At 37.6% G+C, this 23,538-nt stretch overlaps 1 protein-coding gene across 1 annotated transcript in view; it reads left to right on the forward strand.

The window, feature by feature from the left end:
* SLC9A9 (solute carrier family 9, subfamily A (NHE9, cation proton antiporter 9), member 9) overlaps nucleotides 1–23,538 on the forward strand; it is a gene marked incomplete at its 5' end in the record, with an annotated part of 157,502 nt that overhangs the window by 11,218 nt on the left and 122,746 nt on the right. The window contains one exon of the mRNA XM_010295160.1: nucleotides 22,612–22,750. Coding sequence (XP_010293462.1) covers nucleotides 22,612–22,750 — 139 coding nt within the window. The remainder of the gene's footprint in view (nucleotides 1–22,611; nucleotides 22,751–23,538) is intronic.

The following is a 23,538-nucleotide window of genomic DNA, read 5'->3' on the forward strand; positions in this document are numbered from 1 at the left end:
ATCAAGCACACAAATTCTCCAAGCCAAGTTAGCAACTCTCCTATAGGCCATCTCGCCGTACCAAACACCTGGGTGTTTGTGATAATTGCAAGATTTCATTTATACTGTGCTATTTTAAGATAATCCATGCAGGAGGGATCACTGTGAATTGAATTGACAGTAGAAAGGCTGACAAGCTGTTGTGCATCTGGGAGAGCTCATACACTCTGTATGTATGGTGGGGGAGGAGGTAGAGAAAATTGGGAGTGAAGTTGAGCCCGGGAAGAAGGGAGGGGTGGGGGAAAGGTGTTTTCAGATTTGGTTTTAGTTCTCATTACCCTACTTTGATTTGATTGGTAATAAATTAAATTAAATTTCCACAATTTGAGCCTGTTTTGCCCGTGACAGTAATTGGTGAGTGATATCGCCCTGCCCTTATCTTGACCCACGAGCCTTCCTTTGTACTTTCTCTCCCCTGCCCGACTGAGGAGGGGAGCAATAGAGTAGCTTTGGTGGGCATGCGGCATCCAGCCAGGCTCAACCCACCACAGCCGGTATATTTAGCAGAGATATTTAATCCTTCTCATGCTGAATGCTCAGTGAGTGCAGGATATGGAAAGAAGAAATGAATAGTGATACGTGTTCCCTGCTAATAAATTATCTAAGAGAACATTATACAAGAGGCATTTCCATTGTAGTCAGTGTCAGAAGTATTTGTATCATCATTATGCAAAAGGCATGACTTCATTTCTCTGCTGGCTCTGTATCATTGCTCAGTGGGCCCGATGAGCTTCATCCCCTTCCTAGAAGAGGTGATAGTGTGGAAATCACATGGGCAGCAGGGATGTCAACATATGGCAGTGTCTTTCACAGGTAATCAAAACAAGTGAGTGGCAGCCAGGGGACACAGGGCTTGTGATGTTGTGGCATGTGTGACATGTAGCAAAGGAATGGATTTACTAGCTCTGTTATATGCAATCAAGAACAGTTTGATACATGAATGAAGTGGAAATACTGGAGATATAAAGCATAGTTGAGGGTGACATGGCAGTGAAGCCAGAGAACACAGAAACTAGCTGACATATGAAATGAAGACCTCCCATGTCAAAATGCTAATTGCCCTAGAAGGCTTAAAAATACAGATACTTCAGGGCAGAGGAAAGTAATACTGCAAGCATAGTTTTCTTGTGAAGTTTGGCTTGCCATTTTTAAGTAAAGTACCTGCTATGTAAAGGAAGAGATGATAACCTTGGAGGTTCAGAAGAAGGTGAAGAAGGAAGTAAATACTGGATTGTTTTGAAATGGATATCCTGCTTCTTTTATAAAGTATCTATTGGTTGTATAGGTTACACAAAGTTCATTCATGCCTATTAGCAAAAATTAGGCAATGGAAGAATTTTGACACACTCAGGCTGTAAGGCTCCCTTTACAAAAATCTAGGACCAGCACCAAAAGGCAAAATTCTTAGAACTAGGTAAGAACTGGAGGTGTAACAGATCCTGTTATTGTATGACCCCTTGCTGATAAGAATAGTATTCATTAGCGAGATGCATATTTCCACTGATGCTCACAGATGCAATATTGTTTCAGGAATTCAGTGAGCCTCTATTGGCCAGATAAGATGGTCTGGAATAAATACGTAACATTCCTTCTTTTTTTTTTTTTTTTTGCCTCACAAAAGCCTGTGCTAGTAAAAGGGAACTGCAACCCCCTTCTACATAATAAACTTCTATGGATTGGTTCAAAGATTTACCAAGCAGTTACCATGATGAAGAAATTTCATTTTCCAAAGTTCTAGGAATATGATTTTTCCCTAACAATAGATATATTTCAAGTCCATTTTTCATCATCTAGCTACCGCATATGACACCATATCTGTGCTTGACAAATTAACTCTCCATAGAATCCAGACTCCTTTTTAATAGTTTAAGAGCCTTGAAATTTGTGACAAATAGTTTGGAGTTTGCCCATTTCATCTTGCTTTCGTCTTCCTGGAGCTTATCCGCTACAGTAGGATAAAGTATAAAGGAGGAACTCTAATTATTCAATGTGTTTGTGATACCAGGGCATAGTATTGAGGGGAAAAGGGACAGGGCAAATTGTGATGATCAAAAAGGTGATGGTCAGCTTACCTATGCCCAGTGAGGAAATCCCTTGTAAAAGTAGTTTCATGGCTCCTCTTAAATATTTCCAGGATGGACACGAACCAACACATGTCATAGTATACCTCTTCTCTGCTCAAAAAATACTTTCATTCTACTCTAGTAGTACCTTATACAAGTTAATACCATGCTCAAACCATTCTTTCTTGGCAGAAGTTCTCCTAGAAGCTCGTATGGGCCTTTCTACAGTAACACAGGAAAGGTAACTGAGACAAATTTATTGAAAAGCAGTATCCATTTCTAGGGGAAATAACTCAGAAGTCAGAGTTCAGTTCCTTTTGTGCTGAGCACCCTCTAAGGTTGATGGTTCTCAAACAGTGATCCCTATAATTGCCTTAGGAAGTCAAAAGAATTCTTTCTGTCACACTGGTGATTCTTACTAGTAGGTAAAGTCATGATATTACTGATTTTAGTTCAGTTCAGATCTCTTCAAAATGTAAGAAACTCTTTTGATCAAATGGATCTCAAATAGAAAATTAATAAGAACCCTTAAACCTTTCCAGTTTTAGTTATTTGTTTACCTGTATCTTTGTGGTTTTAATTCTGTTATTATATCATTGAACCTGAACGTAGTTTACAGAGGAGTAAAATGTAGTCAGAGAGTGAAGAAACGGACATTTGAGAAGCATCAGATATAGGTACAAATACTCAGTTTATGTTGCACTTAACTTGGTCGTTGGCCTGGTGAGGGAACTATCCATTATATACAAGTGTTACTTTCCTACTTTTCATGATTTCTAATTGTGATTCCTTGTTTATTATATAGCAGTTCTATAAAAGGCATGAAAAGATACTGTGACTATGCTGCTGAATAATGAAGTTGGGAGCTGGGATTTGCAGACAATAATATCGCCTTTGAAAGCTATGATGGGTGTCTAGATGCATATCTCAGTAGATGCGAGGCTCCCTTTACAACTGTTTTAAGCTTTCTTCTTTTGTCATGGACTGTCTCTAATTTGGATCCTTTGCCCTTCCATTTTTGGAGAATTATTCTGTATAGATTTTGCCACACTTTGATCCTTGAACCCATGGAATAACAAATTTTGCAAAGGAAAGAGAGCTGAATGTTCTCATATATTTTTCCCTTAAGCTGCTTATAGTTAAAAAGCAGCCTTTAAAAGTGACATCATGAGCTTCCGTATGTACTATCTCTAATCCTTTTGTATCGTGTGTAGTCAATGAAGAAACAAAGACTATTCTACCAGCCAATACTTTGTTTCAGTTTCCTCCTCATCTGTAGGTAACTTGGAGTTCATTCGGTCTAAGAACATGGTGAAGTCTGTCAGCTTGTACCCCATACCTCCTTGTTGAGATTTATTAGGCACTGTTAGCAAATAGCAAAAAATATGATTGCTTCAGTATTGAGTCATCACACGAAAAAAGAATGCTTGTTTCTCTATTACCCTTGTATTTTTAGGCATTTTTTTAACCATGTATTCAAGCAATTTCTTGCTGTCGTCTACTATGCTATTTCAGCCACAGGAGTGAAAAAGAAACTCATTTAAGTTCTGTTTATTTCCAACATGTATCTGAATGCAGACAAGATGTTATTCACACATCCTAGGCATATCAGTGTGTAAGTAATAGTGTAAAAAACCCCTTCTATTCATAAGTCACCCCTTATGCACACATAATTAATAGTTTTAGTGTACCTACACATAAAAACTATTCAGCCTAGGTACTTCTTTTTCAGAAGTGTGTAAGCCTCATTCCTTGCCAACTGTTGTAGAAAGTATGCACAGACATGCTTCCAGACAAGGAAGAAAAGAGGGAAATACAAACACCTGTGCCATCAGACAGATGACAAAAAGGTAAAAAAGATTAACACATGCAACATTTTCCTGCTTAAAGAAAATAGGTGGCATATAGATTTCTAAGGGCGAAAGAGATGGTGAAACAGGGATGAAAGAGAAAGTAGGAAATGGAGATTGTGAAGGCATGGGTAGAAAAAAGAAGCGAGAGTGAGAAAAGGTAGACATGGTGAGAAACAAAGATATGGCATACTGTGTAGACACAGATCATGAGAGTGATACATAAACCTGTAGCTAGGACTCTTTAGAGGGAGGAAAAGCTTGTGTACTCATAGGGATGCAGAGGAAAACCTGATCACTTTTCTCTGGTGCAATTTTGCAGTTTTATGTTGTTTTGTTAGGAACGCCTATGTTTGAAACCCTTAAGTAGCACATAAAAATGTGCTTCTGAACTGTAAAGAAACTGTGAAAAGAATAGGACTTAAGACAGCAGTTCTAAAGAGTGGTGCACTGCAATCGGGTAAAGAATCTGAATTCATTGACGGAATGAGATTCTGACAGAAACACAGGGAGTTGCCCCCAGACCCTTTCTCTGTATCTGTCTTTAGGTAAACTAATTTGGCAGAACTGGAGGAACTGAGGCTTCTATGAGCTCTGTTTGAGCAGTGGCAGGCTTAGATGGGTAGGCTTAGTGGCAGCCTTTGCAAAACCTGACTTAGAACTTGCAGATCAAAGTGAGACCAACACTGGACCACAATGGGCATAGGGAGAGTTGCTCCATGGTACTAACTTGCAGGACCGTGAATCTTGACAAAGATTTAGGGATTTAAATGCCTGTTAGGTACAGTTCTGGACAAATAACTGACTGGATCTCTGGAGTCAGCCATTGCTTCATTCCAGATAAAAACTATTTGTGATTTTATTCCCATAAAGTTTCCTGAGGGGGGATGACTGTAACACTATGAAAGAAAATAAAATAAAATTACCTGAAAACCTGAAAGAAAGCAAAATGCTGGATGGAAGCTTAGCACAAACATTTCACATATTGGTTCCCCTTACATAAGATGAATTTGGCTAGTATTCCCAATATTGTTAGAAAGACTGGTATACCAAGCAGCCATTCAAACAGTCAAATAGCTAACTTATAAATTAATACAGCAAGGAGTTAATTGTGCAACAAGTTAGTGAGTGATTTTAAAAGATGGATGAGGAATCCTTTCCATCTATTATTTCTATAATAATGAAATTATTGTTGTCCATCTGCTCTTTTTACCTTTGAGGAAGGGTTTAGTCCCAGCTTATTTTGTTGATGATAATTAGAGTTTCACGTCACTGGCCATCTGGAACAAGAGATGTGAGCACTGGGAAACTAATCAAACTTGCTATTAGCAGGAACTTTAAAAGAGCTTCTTTCCCAGAAAAGAGGAAATCCCACATAAAATTGTGGTGCCCTTGCTTAATAAAACTTCCTTTCTTCTTTTCTTCATAAGCCTTACTGTACAGACCAGTGTTGTACTTAAATCGGGGGAAAAATCCTAGGGAATTTCTGTAATGCTTGTTACAGCTGGAATTTCAGTATGAAAATGGAGACATGGAACAGGATGTTTTCAGGAGGTAATCATCATTACTATGTTTTTTTTACTTTTTAATATTTCATGTGCCTTTTCCCAATACCAGCTCCACATTAAAATTCTACTTAGCTTCTAGTTAATACATGCTAAAGGTCTTTCCAGCTATAAGTTATCTAATTGACTTTGTTTTGTTTATGCAATTTATTTGAATAGGCAGCCTTCAGTCGCAGTCTGCTAAGATAGAATAGATTTCAGTGAGTACTGTTATGGAGATTGCCCTCAGGGATGTATGAAAATGTAGCTTAGCTCAAATCAGCTGGGAATGTCTGTACTTGTCATATCCAATCAAGTCAGACTAGCTCCAGGTATTTCTGTCCACTTATACACAAACTGATAACATTTAAAAACATGAAATGCAAGCTCAGAATTAAGAACACTGCTTGCTGTGCTTGCAAATCACCTCTAAGAGGCAATTATTTAGCTACATTTTCTGTACAAATGACCAAATTGGCATCAAAGCTTCTTCATTTCACAGATTTCTATTGGGAACTCTTCGGAACTGAAGCACACCCTGGTACAAGTCAGCTTGCTTTTTGAGCTGTTCCAGATGTTTTTTCTTATCCAAATAACCTTTCTCTAGTGAATATGACAGATTTTCTGAGGGCAAGATTATTACATACAGAGTCTAATTCTACTTACAGAGACAACTCCCTTTTAGTTTAAAATGAACATATTGATAATATTTCCCTTGAAGTGTTCCAAAAGAAAGTTCATTTCATCCTCTCTGGATGAGATACTGTACATAAGACTCCGTCTGGTACTTGTAGTAGATCAACATATTTTTCAAGTGTTCTTGTCAGGAAAGACAGAAGAGGAGTATGTATCAGAAAGGTGAGGGAGAGCTTGCCATTTTATTTACTGGGTACCCACCAATAACTATTCACTGTTCAAATCCTTTCCAGAAATAGAGTATTGAAGAGTACAGCTATCTCGAACCGACAGGATTTGTTAAAACAGGGTAAACCCCCATCAAAATTCTCTTATCCTTTGGAGATCAGGCTGTGATTACATGCAAGAAGAATCTGTTCCCACTGTGGGAGAATGGACTGCATATTTCCAGTGGCTACCCAGGAACACTAGGAAAGACTGAAGTCTCTAGTGATCCCTCTGTGAACCCTTCCAGATGCTACATGCTCTTTATACAGTTAAATTTGAATTTCATCGTTCTAACCTGCTCTAACTCCTTTTTTTTTTTTCCCCACTAACAGCAACATCAGGTAAACTGGTTCCAGCTGCAAGCCTTGATCTATTAAGACTCAAATCCTTAAGCTACTGAGTCTATTAGAGTGAACTGTCATAACTCTACATGAAATTCTTTTGCATGTGCACATATGTACTCACATTTGCGTGGGAGATCACCCATAAAGCACATCAAAATACTACAAAGGTTATAAAGCACAAAGGTTATATAACAAAAGTTATATAATGCCCCAAATATATTTTCACGTCTTACAGGAGTTGAGAGGCACCTTCTGTAAACATTTTAATCAAATGTAATATTTAAGCTTATTTTTTCATGCACAGAAACCTCCCTCTCTCTATACCCAAGACATTATTTCAGTGTGCATGTTTCACCTTTTGAATTAGGAACTTTAATGTTTTCAGAATATCTTTTGTCACTTGAGCAAAGAGAATAATTGATAACAGTACCATGCAGCTGCTTTCCTTGAGTGCCAGGCACAGCAGGAGGAGAGACTGTATACCTCCAGCTACTGCATTTCATAGCTACTTAAATGGTAAAACTCAGCAAATTTCTATTCTTAGAATTTATCCCAACGGTTATAGAGCTCCACTCTCTCATTGTTTCCACCTACCTTTGTTTTGGTCTCAATCTTCTTCTTTCTCTTTCCTTTATCTTTTCAACTGACAAGGGTCACCATCTGTATCTTGCTGTCCCCATTCCCCTGAATTGCATGACCTAGTCGACCACTTCTGCTGCAGTCACCAGGCCTTTTGCCTCCCATCTGAGATGGAAAGAAATTATTTCTAAAGATAAGCTATGACTGTAAACTCTTAACCCAATTTCCTTCATTCCCTAAAGCCAAGAGATACCCTGTCTTTATTTCTAATACACAAACCTCTTTATTTTCCTCATTACACCATGACAAACAGAGGAGATAATGAGGACAAGAGAGAATGATGCTGCTGGTCAGTTCAATCTTTATTGGTGAAACAGTAGATGTGGCAGAGTTTGGGGAGCAGCAGTTGCAAGAAAAAATAATATTTAAGTTTTAGATGGCACATGCCTAATACAAATGAGATGTTAGAAGATTTTTAAATTATTAAGGTTATTAGATCTCGTCTGAGATTTGTCAATGAAACATTTCAGAAACCTTAAAAAATTGCTCAATTTTGGCACCTTTTCACAAGGGCAAAAGACGCATGAGTAAGAGATGGGTAATTTTCTCTTTCCTTCCCTTAGAAATGACAAGTCTGAATGTCAAAGCAGTACAGTGAGAAAGCTTTGTAATTATGTGGTTGTAAGGTTTCTGTCCAAGATAAGCACAAACGTATTCTCTCTATATCGGTTCTGCAAAATGACTAAATTTTACACAAAAGAAGTCTTCATGAAAAGTGCAAATGCAACATGGAAACATAGTCTAAATAGTGTTATTTTGGAAGAGTCACAAACCATGGTAAAGCAACACCCAAATAAAATCAGGGCACTGCCTGGCATGCTGCAGGTGTGAGCTAGGCTGACAGACAGGAAACAGGGCAGCAGACATGCAAGTGGCCCTGAGAAAGGAGACTGTGACAAAGCATTTTCATTTCTACCGTGTTAAATAAAATTAGGGCACTGCCTGGCATGCTGCAAGTGTGAGCTAGGCTGACAGACAGGAAACACTCAGGGCAGCAGACATGCAAGTGGCCCTGAGAAAGGAGACTGTGACAAAGCATTTTCATTTCTACCGTGTTCAGGGAAATGAGACTTATGAACATTTGTTGTAAAGACCACAGTATCAAAGAAAAAAATCCTATCTTGTTATCAGTTTCCTCTTAATGTGTTTGGTATTTTGATGTTCCCTAACTAATTGCTAATTTTAATGATCTACACATTCTGAATATAATATGCATATGTGTATGTTTGGATTCATAATGGAATTTCAGTACATTTCTGGGGAGATCTAGTGACATTAGAATTTGGATTTTGAAAAGAAAGGTTTAAATATGATTAAAACTGTGAACAAAATAGCATCCAAACAACACATTGAATAAACTGATATTCGCAATTTTCCCTTAGTAATTTCTCCATAATAAAATCTCACAAAAGTGAACTCATTTTTAAACATACAGCATTTTCATTTTGTATCCCTATTCACTGCATATTTATACTCACTTAAAATAAATCAAACAGTTCTTCTTTCTACATTGTTCTACTGATCTGTAGCAAGCACAGCCAGAAACAATAGCGAGAGAGATGAGAATAATAGTGTACCTAGCAGGCTGCTGTTCTCTGCCTCAAACATGCTGGGAAAAGGTTACAGCTAGATGAAAGTATTCCTGAAAAAAATACTTCAGCCTCCTGGACCATTTAACAGTGTACATCTTCTTTATTACAGTATTTTTATTCCTACAGAGTAATGTTAAAGATATTTCTGAACCATCATTTTAGGATGTTCACAGTTTTACATTCTATTTCTAGAGTTAGCAGGACTTAGCCCATAGCTAGGAGAGTGTTTTCGCAAAAGTTTGTGAGGCAAGACTCCTTCATTCTAGTAATTATGATGGTAATGAAGCTAGTCAGAATTATTTTCATTTTATTAATAACCATGTTTAAGCCTCATGGAACTGCTTGTCTAGGGAAAGTATCTATTTTAAAACTAAGCAGTGGAAAATAGTGCGTTATACTAAATGTTTATCCATAAATCAATGGATTCTTCAGAAGTCCGGTAAGGAAAAACTGTCTGTTTGGCTCCCTATCATTTCTGTGAGATTTTCCCCAGTGCATTGGATCTAAGCCACAGGTAATAGCAGATACCTTAACGTTAAACAAAGGGAACTTAATTCTTTTAATCTTACTGTTGAGGACTAGTTCATGACCAGCTGCCACTTATCTGTCCAAAAACCTTAGCACACGTACTTATGAATAATGCATTCTTATCAAAGCAAGAATTCCCATTCAACATATTTGGTCTAAGGTCTCTTTGATTAAGTGATTTCCAGTATATTTAGGGAACTGTGGGGTTTTTTTAGGATTTTATTATCCAGACTATCTTAAAGATCCCGGTTAGCATTTAGATTGTTCTTAAAGAGTGGTATGTGTTTATGTAGCACTGCTTAAAGTTGGCTTATCATTTGAAACTCCTGTACCAGGCATACAGTATTTACTGTACCAAGAGTTCTGAGAAAAATATCCCTGAAAATAGATGTCAGAAACATGGAATGTGTGTGTTCTAGTATTTCTCTTCTTGCTATAATCTTTACGGATAAAAAGAATTTTTACCATTGCGATTGCCTTAGAGTTTGGGACTGAAATTCCATCCATGTCAACTTCACTGCTTAACTGGTGATTCCTCCTCCTTGTTTTATTTCACCATGAGTGAAGCTGAGTAATCCTGAAGAGTAAAGGCTATTTGCAGGTATCATAATCACTGACTTAATGCTTCAGCAAAACAATTTCCACAAGGTTCAGCAAGCCCCACACTGCTGAAATGAACCATTGAGGCTGTGGATAGCCAGCTACAGTTTAGAATGGCTTCAGCTGAAGTACTCTTTTACAGCTCCTAGGCAAGAAGAAAAGGTACAAGACAGATGCAAAGCCATCTTTCAACCCGTCTGCCATCCTGCCCAAGTCCCATACTCTGTCAGGCTACACAGCCAGTCTCTAAACACTTCTTGTTCATGCTTTGAGCAATTGCTTTTCAGTCAGCGTTTGCTGGAGATATAGCTCCAAACTCTTTTTTTCACTTTGAAGTAAGTCCAGACCTATTCTTCTATCACCTTCTCAGAAATGCTCTCCTTAAATAGGTTTTTCTCTAAAGTGACTTAAATGGACCATACCTTCCCAGAACGGTGTATTTTTCCAGCAGATGACTATTAGTACATGTGTTGGGACTTGTTGAATTACACCTTCTTTGTAGAGCGCTGGCTAGTAATTTTGTTTTAATGTTCTATGTCTAACATTAAAGGTATAGCAGTGATTTTAAAGAACATCAGGCTACAGAGGGTTAAGGCAACAAGCAACAGGTAAGATTGCAATTTAAAAATTTCTACCACGGCTTGGATTTTTCTTTTCACAAGCTGTAAAAAAGAAAATGTTAGCATATTAACAGGTAAATGAGGAGAGCTTCAGGCCTATCTTGCTCCTGCAGGAACATTAGTGCCACTTCTATGCAAGGCTGACCAGCTTTTGCAGCAAGTGAAGTACTTTTCCCTAAGGTGAAATTTCATTGTGTTCATTTGCTATATTTGGATCAGGAACAGAGACCTACAATTCAGAATATCCCTAAATCCCCATTCTCAGCTCCAGTATATAAAGATGACAAAACATGAAATATGTTTTGTTTCTGACATTATTACTGCCAGCACTAGAGCATACAATTCACATCTGGATTTATTTTAGACTTTCTCATGATAACAGCTGCATTTCTTGTCTTCACTTGGATACATTTTAAAAAATGAAAATTGTCATGGCAACAGCTGCAAGCATTTATTATGAAGCAATAGAAGTGGAACTAATATTTGTGAGAGAAGCTCTGTTATCAGGATAGTATTTCATTCAGACAATGCCGGAGTCATTTTTCCCTAGCCTTTCCATTTTTTAAAAGAAAAATATAGGAAATATTTTCAATAATGAAATGTAGGTAGGATTGAACAGCTCAGGAGATTAAAAAGATTTTCTTCTTTAGATTACTGGTTCATCTCAAATCCAGATTAGCAAGAGGCAAAAATTATCATCTGTTTGGTGGGCACATGAAAAAAAATTGATAGGAGTACTGAGATTTGAAAATCTCATTCCCACACTAGCTACGTTCTCAACTGAAGCACAGAGACAGCAAACTGAGTACACTGGATGTGTCTTCACTGGAGGAAAAAAGATGTGACCCATCCTTAAGAAGTGCTAATATCTAATGCAAAAGAAAAATTCATAGGCAGCTTGCAATGCTAACATAAAGTAGTTCAAAATGAACTATCCTTCCCTTAAGATTTTGCTTCAAATAACTTGCAACGTACTATGTTACCTGAAATAATAGTGTGCTATTTTCCCTATTAAAATGTGGCTAAAGAGAGAAGTTTTGCACTGACCTCAAGATCATTTTGTTCCAAGTGAGGATTGAGGTAGGGTCATCCAGTGTATGGTCCAGGTACATTAGGAATCACGTGGCCCATTTTGTTTGCATCTGTTTCCAATATTTCTCAGAGCATTAAACTTTTTTTTTTTAATTTCCACAAGAATCTGGGTAGAAGATCGACAAACAGTACTCCAGATGTTGAAAACGTACGTGAAATATAAAACTGCTTTCCTATTTAAACTCCTTCTGACTATGATAAAATGTGCTTTGCAAGCACAGACCACATACTATGCTGTGGACACATACCAAGGATCACATTTCTTCCTATTTATTACACATTAGAGAGTCTTAGGCAGGAGCAAGGGAGAATACTGAAATAATAATTTTAAAAAAACCAAACAAACAACTTTAGATAGACTGTCAAGACTCCTTTCACTCTAATTTTTATGGGACTTAATGTAGTTTATCTTCATCAGTTGTATTCAGCATAAGGCCCTCCAGTGTACCACTGTGTTCACAAGCTCCTAAAGATGCTGAAGTTGTGTGAAGGGAGACTGGGAGCCGCATTCTTAATCTCTTACAGAAAATATTCTGGAAGTGAAAAAACCCAAGGCTGTCGCTAGGCCAGAAGTTTGGCGCAGCACTTTAGCACCGGCAATAGACTACCCAGCCGCCCCAGCGACTACCTGTGTCCTCTAGCAGCAGACTTAGCTCTGTCTGGGATATGTAATATCTTCATTAACTACTTACTAAACTCTAGCTTTTTTCTGAACAAAGATTATGATTTATTCTAACTTCATTAAATTACTTTTATGTCACAGACAGTTTATTTCAAGGAGGTAACATAGAGGCAAAACCGAAGAAAAAACAAAACTAATTCTGTTGTGCCTGAGAAAAATTTATGAAAGCACATGGTTCATACATTGTATTTTTAAGAGATTGGGATCTGGTAGAAATCACAAAGATACAGCTTTATTTCAGTTTGTCCTGCTCCCTCCCTTAATACTTTGAATTCTCTGTAGCATACCACCAGTAGTATGGTCCCAATGCTGTCCTTCCTCTTTGACATTCATAGGTAAGCTTTACGTCCTCTGTTACACTTAAAACAAGGCAGTTACATAGATGGTTGAGGCTTGGCAGACCAAGTGTTAAGAATGGGGTTCTTTCCTGTTTTACTGACAAAGGAGAGAGAAGCAGTGAAAGAACGGGCTATTTGTTTTCCTCAAGATGAGGAGAACTGGGTACTTGGAGCTTCCTCACACTGTCTCTGGCAGTATTGAGCTGTCTACAGACAGGTGTCCTGCGAATTTGGAATGCTGTCTGTGAACAGAAATCGGACACCTCACTCTTGAACACATCAGTCTCAGGATCTTCATAAGCAGAGGCCACAGAAGAGGAAAGCTCTTTAAATATTAAATAAGAACCTGCTGTATGTGTTTTTCATTGATCAGCTAAGCACTCTGATAGTGCTCCTCCACCCCTTCATACAGATTTATTCAAGGGGATTTCAGAGAAGGATACGGCGTACTGTAGTACTGTTTAACTGTCTAACTCTCAAGGAGAAGTTGATTTAAACCCCAGAAGAGGGGTATGTGAGTAGGACTATGCATTTGTGAAGGATAAGGACTAGCTATTATTACAAATGGAAGGCTTTTACTCATCACTCAGTATTTTACACTGCAGACAGGTGTAATGAGTTCTGCTACAACGTTATGATGATGAGTCAAACCCTAAATGAAGAGAGTACTATCTGTAATAAAATATACATCATTTTCTATTATTTCAGTCTTAAGTTTTACTTCTCCTGAGCAAAATCACGGCTGTGATTCTAAGAAAATTATGATTCAGTAAGGTTTTGGTGCAAACTGTTTCCACTTAATCTCTACTAGTTCCCCACAAGAACAAAGGATTTTTCATGGCTAGCCAAGCTGCTTGAAATGTTTCTTAAAGTGTTTGGGTCATATTCTACTTTTTTTGTGACATGAGTGTAAATCTGGAACAACTGTGTTGAATCAGTAGCATTACTTTAGATGCTCATCATTGTAATGGTAGTTTAAGGCAGTTTCTCATCTGGAGTGCTCAAGCAGAATGACAGTAAATCATAGTCATTTAGTGGTAATCTGCTGCAGCGTTCTAACGTGTATCGCTCAGTGCAGGCAACCATCAGGCTACATCGTTTTATCAACAGGGAGGTAGAATTCAATTGACATAGATAAATGTCACCTTTATTTGCAAGAGTGCAGTCACTATAAAAGATAAGGGTAGTTGAGAAGCTTTGTTGTCTCATCCTGGAGTTATCCCAACAATTTTGGTACGAAGCGGGGGTTAATCCTTCCAGTAATCACCTTCCCTACCTCTTATGGACACATCAGTCAGTATCTTGTTAGTTTATTCTTTGCTCTCTCTGTGTGTAGGGTAAATTAAGTCCCATAGTATCACATTTTGCCACTTTTATATAAATAAATCGGAGCTATAGATGGAATCAGGCCTCCAAGAACACATTAAACTCTCTTACCTATGCTCATAGAACACTTGCAATTACACAGGAATTAAATTTTGGTCTTTCAAAAGAGAGAAATCATTTTCACTGAAAATCCTTGTTTTCAGTGTCATCACCCTGGCCTAATGGTAAGAACTGTCACATAAATGGAAGGTTGTGTAAATGTTTCTGATAAATACTTATCAACTCAGCTCTGAGTAACTTTGGAGGCCAGTGGCTCACAGACAAGAAACTGAAGGATAATACAAAGGTGAAGAATGATATAATGAAGAATAATGTAAATATCATAGAAGATAAAGATCTAGCCATACATGAAGGAAGTGATGCGCACTATCTTATTATTAGAGAAATACAAATCATTAGATCATTTTACAAGTTCAGATGGTTGGGTCTAGAAGTAAGAGAGCTGGGAATATAAACTCAGGTGTCAGTACTGGGGAGGCAAAAAGATAGTTCAGGCTCCTGGACAAATGTTAGTGTTAACGCATATAGCATGTCTAATTCCCTTAATAGCACTATATATAAATTTAAATTTTAGGTTCTCTTTTCGGTTTTTTTTTTTTAATCATTTTCTTTTTGTTTAGGAAACAGTTTTAGCTGGCATGTATCTTGGGGATTATTGCACTTCTTGCGTGCCTGAAGATGCCTTCACAAAGTGTGAGGTACTATTATTCACAAGATATGCTCTGCCTAGGTTGTTTAATTAGCATAATACAGCAGATTTGGTTCAAATAATATATAAGAATTTATTTCTTTTTTCCTCCAAATACCGATTGGAAATTTTTTTTCCTTAGTCACTGTTTCTTATTAACTCAGAGAGTTGGTGGTTTGATACATCACTGGTTTCTAATTTTTACAGTCATGTTCTCTGTGCAAAAAAAACCTGCATATTTTTTACAGTACTGGTCTAATTTATAAGGTCTATTTTGCATAGGCGTAAGAGATTACAGAGAGATGCAAGGCAGAGGAGAAATCCAGCTCTTCATACTAGTAAAATAATAATTTACTTTATATATATATCTGTTCCGTGGGGGTTGATTCTTTGTTTCTACTTTCTTAGCGCTATATGTATCTTCACAGCTGATGAAGCCACTAAGAGCTCCCTAACGGGGAGGACAGATTTCAAGCTGCTCTAGACACACAGGCCATTCCTCTTCATGCAATGTTTGAAAAGAATGGAAATTAAACACTGAGTTGGATGACAGTTCTGATATCCAAATGAGAAAGGATCATAGTTGCGGACACGGAAATCTGTACATTATGTGCCTTTTGATACGATCAGCTCATACGTAAGAGTCAGACACTAGTAATAGCATAACACAGAGTGCAGCACATGCTGTCACAGACGACCCACTATCGGCCATCTGTTTTCTGCTGATGTGCTTCATTCCTCTCAAAGATATGGGGCAGGCTTTTTAGAAAAGAGTTGTCACTGGAAAATGGCTGTAATATTTTCAAACAGATTTATGAAAATTAGACATTTAGAAGCAGTAGAAGTCATTTAAGAATGAAACATTCCTATACCAAGCCTCCGATAAATGCTAACGTGTTTTACTATTAAAGCCTCAGCTTTGTTTTACAAAGAATTTTACATTCAGATTGCTGTTTATCAGGATTTCTTTCTGTCAAAGATAAAAATAGGGTAGTATTTGCCTCAAAGAAGGAAATGAAAAGTTAAGATACTTGTACAGATACGTTAGGACAGCACATACCATTTCTCAGATGCACAGGGGTAGAGAAGCCCCACACCAGATCAGACATGACTTTAGACTTGAAATTGTTCAGCCTGCAGGCCCATTAGGTCATGACTCATTGTCAAAACTGTCATCTCACATCTTTCTACGTGTCTGTAGTGACCACAGGTCTGTGGTGACCAAGTTCTGATCAGGACCCGAGGGAGGGGGTGTTCCCAGCACCTCTGTCAGGAGGGGCTTGCAGAGGTTTTTCCTGGGCACCAGAATATCGGGTTCAACCCCATCAAGGTGGGTGAACTACCGGGTCCTTTTAAGGTGAAGGTGGTGGAATTTTTCGGGCAAGTATGAAACACCGTGATAGAGAGATGGTTCCTAAGGCTCCCTAAGGAGGCAGAGCAGCCTTCCTAAGCGTAATGGCTAGGGAGTCAGGGGAGAAGGAAGGAGAATGAGAGATTTTCTGCAGTCCCTCGTGTTTGAGAGTAGATGAGAACCAAGTTCTGCATTCAGGAAAGTCTACCTGGAACAACACAAACTACTTCTTACTTTCCCCGACTGTACTTCAAGCTGCTGCCGAGTGTCAGCTCAGGCCTGAACACAGAAGAAAATGGAGATATTTACCAGTGTGGAAAATATTTATCATTGGCTGCCAAAAACGACTCCTAATGAGCTGAGCTGATTTCTGACTGCCCAAGTTAAGGGACAGAGTCATTCCAGTTCTGCAGCTGCTTGTAATACCACTGACAAACTGCATAAGCTATCCAGTTACATCAGGTCTGAGGATGCTTTGTGTCACCTAAAAAAGACCCTGAGTCTATCTGTAGAACTAGCCCATGATATTATATTTTATATTAAGTGAAAATATAGCAAGTAGCCTGAATTCCCTTTTTATATTCATGCAGATGCTGCTTTTCTTCATAAATGGGAAAACTTACATTTTCCATAAAGTCTGCGACGGCTTTACTTTTCCACCATGGCTGGTGCTTTGACATCTGCTATCAGCTAGCCACTTTGGAACTGAAAACAAATCCCTTTTAAGAAAGGTTTCCATAAACAGTAAAAAGCTTATATAAGACAACAGGAAGTGTTAGTTTGGTTTAAAGTAATCAAAATAAAATGTCCTATAACAGTTCAGAAAGTCTGGAAAAGCCTAGAAAGGGACAAAGGTAAGGACAGAAAAGAGAGGAAGCAAATATGCCATAACACAGACAAAAAGGAACAGAGTATAATCCCAGCTAGAAGATAATTTCTAAAATAACTGGTAGACCTTTTTCTAGAATTAAAACCAGTAGCACTACTAGCAGCATGCTGACGCTACGTTGTGAGTGGAATAAAAACCACAATGGGATATATTACCACAGAGAATAGAGTTTTGAACATCCAGTGAAGGTTCAAATGCCAGCCACTTGAGCAGTAACTCTGACACCAGTAATTTTTTTTTTTTTTAGTCCTTATACACATATAAATAGAAAGCTTAATATGTATCCTTCTGTGAAATCCATGTTTCTGGAGCCTTAATTATCTAAACATTTGCAAATATTGTCAGGAATAAATTCCAGGGAGACAGATTTCTTCATACAGTACGATGTACAGACGACTCATGTATGTTCTTTTAAGACACCTTCTGTGCATTTCTGTTGCTTACTGATCACTGTTTTAAACACATCTGGAAAATACAGTGTTTGTTTGTTGTTGGAAAATTTCATCTAGAGGATCTTTGTATATTTTCCTCAAACTACTGTTGCAACTGGCTGCTTTTGCAAGTCCTAAAGCCTTCCTCGCACTGGTGTGCGTCTTCTTTGCTCTCCCTTAATTGTCTGCAAACCTTCTCTACTTCTTACGTGCTTTTGGTGGCTTAGCATACTTGCATCCCAATCTTATCTCATTTGTTTTCATTTTTATAGTTCATCTACTTACTATTACTGTGTGAGGAGCTATTTTATGAGGAAGCCTGGAAGGCTTTACTAACCCAAAACCTGCCAAGAGAGGTGTAGGTGTCTGGTGCTATGAATGCGCTTTCACATCTAGCTTCTGGTTCAAACACATTGTGGGAAAATTACAGTTCTGTCTTTTTGGCTTTCTTCCAACAGTTTTAGGAAAACTATGTAGTTAAAAAGTTGTGTGGGAGCAGAAATTGTTCCGTTCAATCCACTTCTGTAAAAGCTCCAAGTTTTCTAACACAGCATAGTGACCTACCTTTCTCTGCATAAGCACAATGTTAGGGAAAAGTAACCTTCTTTCCCTCTTAAAAACAACCTTGAACTCTAGAATTTTTTTTTTCCTGGCCTGTTTTATTTTTCTTAATTAGCAGCTGATGAAATCACCATGTAGTTCTATAATTATTTATCACCTGGGGGAGATCCCACTTCACAATGAAGGTATCTTAAGGAATATCTGACCTTCCTGTATTTTCAGGTATGATATTTTTTTTTTTATTGTCCCTGATTCTCTTCCGTGCAGTATTACATGGCACATGATAGCATGGCAAATAGGAAAGAGGCTCCTGGACTCTATAAGCCCTTTGACCTAGCAAGTGGAAAGAAATTTTCCTCTCCAAAGATAATAAACTGTTTTCATGTTGGTCAAATAGGCAGAAGGAGGAAGAAAAGTTTCTTTACTGGTAATCATTGATTCCACATCATTCTGTTAGAAATTTTCTGCTGTTTGCACACATTTTCCTTCTGATGCCTGAGTGTATTTTCTGCAGCATATTGCCTTTTTCTAAAATTCATCTGATGCATGCATTGCATAACTTTGGCTTATATCATAACCAAGGATCTTTGTGCTGCTCCACTAGTTACAACTGATTAACATCTCTTTATCTGATGCTGCCAGCCTAGCCGTAGGCATGTTAGGCCTTGACGGGAAGAAAAGGTAGGATACAAGACTTAACCTCACCTACAGATTTTTCCTCAAAAGAGTTCCATGACTTACTGAAAACTCTTTGCTCTAATCCTAAATGCTTTCAATTTTTTTAAAAGGAAAATACATTGTGCTAAATTCACAGGCTAGGAAAACTTACAGAAAGAAAAGGATCTTATGAATAAATGGTATCTTCCTTCAGAATAACTGAAGATGTAAAAAGTAATCAATTAAAACGTAACTGGAAACGTGACTGTACTCTTTTTCTATTGCAATAGCACTTCTGCTTGTCATAGAGACCCTTAGTATTATATCCCCGTATAAGTCCATAGAAAGAAACAATCTTTGTCATGCTAAGCTTTCATCCTAAAATGATCTTAACAGGTGAGAGGCGGGAAGAAGCGGAATGATCAGTGTGGTACAATTGGCACAAACTGTTAATCCTTTCTGTTTCAAGCAAAATCTACCATCCTAACTTGCAATTTATTATATAAAAAAATATTGCCTGTATTTCCTTTTTGAAAGTTGTAAAAGCGCTTGACCCTGTCCATTGTTATTTAGCCAAGGAAGCATGGAAGAACTGGAAAAAAAAAAAGGATCTGTTAAATAGCTTTCTAATATAGGAAGTGCTGGCTAATCCTTATAAGAACCAGCAAGGAAGCTAAGTATTATTAGCTCCAACCTGAAAAAGAGGCAGGGGTTACCAAACTTACACATAGATAGGTAGTAGGGACTGGGGCAGGTATTTGTGAGATATGTCTTTCAAGCATTCACTGAAGACCCAACATAAATTTTTTCTTCCTTTCCCTCCACTCTATCTCATTACGGGTGGTAGATAAAGCATATCTTTGCCATTAGTTCTGTTCATTTATCAACCTCTGAAAACAGTTTTCTACTGCATTTATTTTCAGGATTTGCTTAATCCACCTCTGATACAAATTTACAGAAATAAACCGGGTTTCTTCTTGTACTAGTTCAAGAATTAGAAAAGCCTCTAATATTTAAAAATTAAACACAGTTTCAAATTTAGCGTCAAACTTACATACTACTCGTTAATGAACTGCAATCAACCCCTTTGCTATCAGGCACAGAGAGCAGATAGCAGAAATAGCAAGTCATGCCAGCATGTTTCTTGAATTGCTCTCTGAGGAAAAGAAAGAAGAGTAGAAGCACTGTCAGTTTAATTATGGTTCTCTCCAGTGTTAAACTTTGCAATTTTGTTTTTAGGTCAAATAATTGGCTTGGCAGCAAACACTGGAATAAACAGGATAAAATCCTGTTCTGTTGAAATACAGCTTATATAAAAAATTACCAGATAAATTTGTATATACTTTAGATGCTTGAAAGGGTTAAAAGTTAGCGCTAAAAAAGAAAGATATTCAAAAAAAGAAACAATAGCTCTAGTACAGAATAATGCAAAATGAAAAATAGAACTAAATACTTTGAGCTGCAGGAAAACCTGAGTTCTGGAAAGATTTAGACCGGAAACCATAGTTAGCATAATAAGCATATGTTGTGTTATGGTGCTTTTAAAAATTATGGGGCTTGGGTGGCATATTGACTAGACAAAATTCCCAGTGAGAATGAGTCATTCCATATTTGTTCCTGAAATAACTACATTAAGAATAAGGTGCTTTCTTCTAGTTTTCTCCATACCTGAAAGCTGTTAGTAAATTGGAGGGCAAACTGGAACCCTAACTGGTCTTAACAAAGTCAACTTTTCTTGCCTTAAGGTTAACATACTTAATAAAAGTCAGTTAATGTCTATAGCTTATATTTGATTACTCAACTTTCATGCCACGTCAAGATTTTTTTGTTCTACTTCTTATTACTGAGCATGCGTTCCATGGACAGAGCCCATGAATATAATAGAACAATTTTCCTTGATTTTAGGGTGTAGTCAGGTTGACCTCTCTGAATTCACCACTCAGTGCTTGCAGCAGCACCAGTGGCACAAAGGATCATCTCCTGTCTCTCTGTACTTATTTGGGCAAATAGCTGAGAACCAAGTGGCTGCTTTGTTGTAGAGACATGCCTAAAAGTCTTAGATCTAGCAGTTCCAGACACACTACCAAATAGTTTCAACCTTAAATAACTAACTAAACCAAAGCCCTCCCTAAGTATATAAAATACACTTAGTAAATTAAACTATAAATATACAGTATCACAGCTGATAGGATTTCCTTCGATAGAACTATTCTGTCGGTTTAGACAATGTATCTATGGCTTAATACAGTTCTTTACTCCACAAGGGGTCTAAAACAGTAAATTTTGAGTAGGCCAGAGGTGACAAACATTTCAACAATCATCTGAAGGCAAGAGAAGCAAAGAATTATAACTGACCCCTACTCTAAGAGAGTCACAGTTGAAAGAGGGCTGAAAATGTAGATAGCAACATACTGCTGATTAGGGAACAATATTTTGTGTACTTACATTAATAGCACATTCCGCTGCAAATCATCTCACTAGTTTTGTGGTGGTGCTAATCAGCGTAACTGGAGATAACAGGTTTTCGTGCTTAGTAATTTCTTGTGTATTGGATAAGTATCCACCACTCCTACTTAGTGGTGGTCCACCATATGCCTTTAGAATCCTTGTGCCTTTTTTACAGACTGAAAGCATGAGATCTGTTTTCACATGTCTTCATATTATTTGGGTTCCTAAATTAATGCAACTGTTTAGAAAATCCTCCATACAGAGCTTCATCTCTAAGCCTCATGGCTCCAGATGGGAGGCATCAGACTGCAGGGATCATGTTCTTAATATGCAAGAGCTTAAAATATTGAAAACTTTTTAAAAATTCTAAATTTTTAATGCTTGAAAAACCCATCATTTTCCAGCAATCCAAGCTGCTTTCTGGAATCCAATGCCAAGCTCAGTACATTTTCTTTGACAATGAACATAAAAGACCTACAGTACTGAAAGCAACAGATCTAAAATGTTGCTTAATTAGTGTTTGGGAGGCTTAGGGCTATTTCGTATCTGTTACATTTAATGTTCCAACAAGAACAAAGGCATACATAGTTGGTGTTACTAGTGTTCTGGGCAGTAACTGACTACTGGCAAATAACAACCCTGAAACTCTCAGAAATGATAGTGCATGGCCTTCCCTTCGGCAGCATCATTTCCCATTCAAGAATACTCTTGATGGCTGTACTCAAGGGTGGGAAACAGGAGATGACCTTTGACAACTGCAGCAGTTTCTTTCTGTGGGACAACATTCATTCTGTACACAAGGTTTCCTCTTGTGGAGCTCTTGGTATGCTTTCAGCTCTATTTATGAAGGGTTACACCAAAAAGGGAACTACTAGGTGGTTTATGACGAGATTGCTGCTACAGATTTGGTACCTACTGTGATTTGTGTCACCCATTTGAGCCTCAGCCATAAAGCTGCACTTTTTATCAAGAATATTTGTGAATATATAACAGCTCTGAAGACATATGGCCAATAAATAATTCAAAGTTATCTATCTTCCCTGCAGTTTTCATATACACCTACCACCTTTTAATGTTTAGCTGGCCTGGAAACAATATTCTTTATGGCACTTCTAGTATAAAAATGTTTACTGACTGGCAGTAGACTATTGATTTCCAGTATGATACCTTGAAATAAAACATTTCCCCCCTGAGCCTCCACCTGCTTTGCTCTCCCATCTGCTCTCAGCCCGGAGAAGCCTTGTTTTGCATTTTGAGACCCTAAAAATGTCCATTTTCAATTATTGATTCCAATATCATAAGAATGTGATTGAATTCATTAATCTGTTTTCTCTTCCTCTCCCCCATCCCTTTGTTTTCTTTTCAGCTCTATATCCATTTACAGTCCTAAGGAGAATCCTAATGCATTTGATGCTGCTGCTTTCTTCCAGTCAGTGGGAAATTTCCTGGGGATCTTTGCTGGATCATTTGCCATGGGATCCTCTTACGCTGTTGTCACAGCTTTAATATCCTTTATGGTTTGTTTTCAGGGAGAAAATCTACATATGTTGGAAAAAATATGTGTTATCTGAGACTGACCATGTTTAGTTTGAGCCTGAATGTTTTCACTATTGATTGGAGACTTTCCAAAGAAATAGTCAAACTATAAACTGACAGGAAATTTAACTTGTCAGAATCCACAAAGAACTTAATATGCAAACTTCTTTTTAAAATTATGCAAGACTCTAGTCTTTGTTTTACTATTTGTAAATAATTATATTTTTAGGAAAGTGTTTTGAGGTATTTTGAGGTTAAAACATGGATTTATGAACTACAACAACTTATTTATGAACTACAGAGTAGCAGCAATTATACAAAATACAAAGAAAACACTAGACTACAAATCAAGTCAGTCGACTTACCTAAACTAGAAATAAAATGCATATCTGTTGTCCTGCACTTTTTCTTGTGTTTTACAGTTCTTTGTGTAAAATACTACTGTAGAAAGAGCAGCAATTATCATCTTTCTTGCATTGATGCAAGTGTAAACAAATGCCAGTTTATTTACCAAACTGGACAAATTACTTTCTTTTTCCTTTTTCTGGGAAAAGAATATAAAATGTGACCAATTAGGCTTTAGTTCAAAAACCGCAAAAGTACTTGAAATAGCAGACTTGTAGAATTCACCTGTTTAAAACCTATGCTGGATTTCCCTCCTTCTTTGAGATAATTTGGAAGCTGTGCTGTTTTTCCTGAATTCAACTTGTGTATATGACTATGGTGGGGGAGCTTTCTTTCTCTCATTCTTTATTAG

This window comes from Phaethon lepturus, unplaced genomic scaffold (genome assembly GCF_000687285.1).
Source record: "Phaethon lepturus isolate BGI_N335 unplaced genomic scaffold, ASM68728v1 scaffold4629, whole genome shotgun sequence".
Classification (NCBI taxonomy): domain Eukaryota; kingdom Metazoa; phylum Chordata; class Aves; order Phaethontiformes; family Phaethontidae; genus Phaethon; species Phaethon lepturus.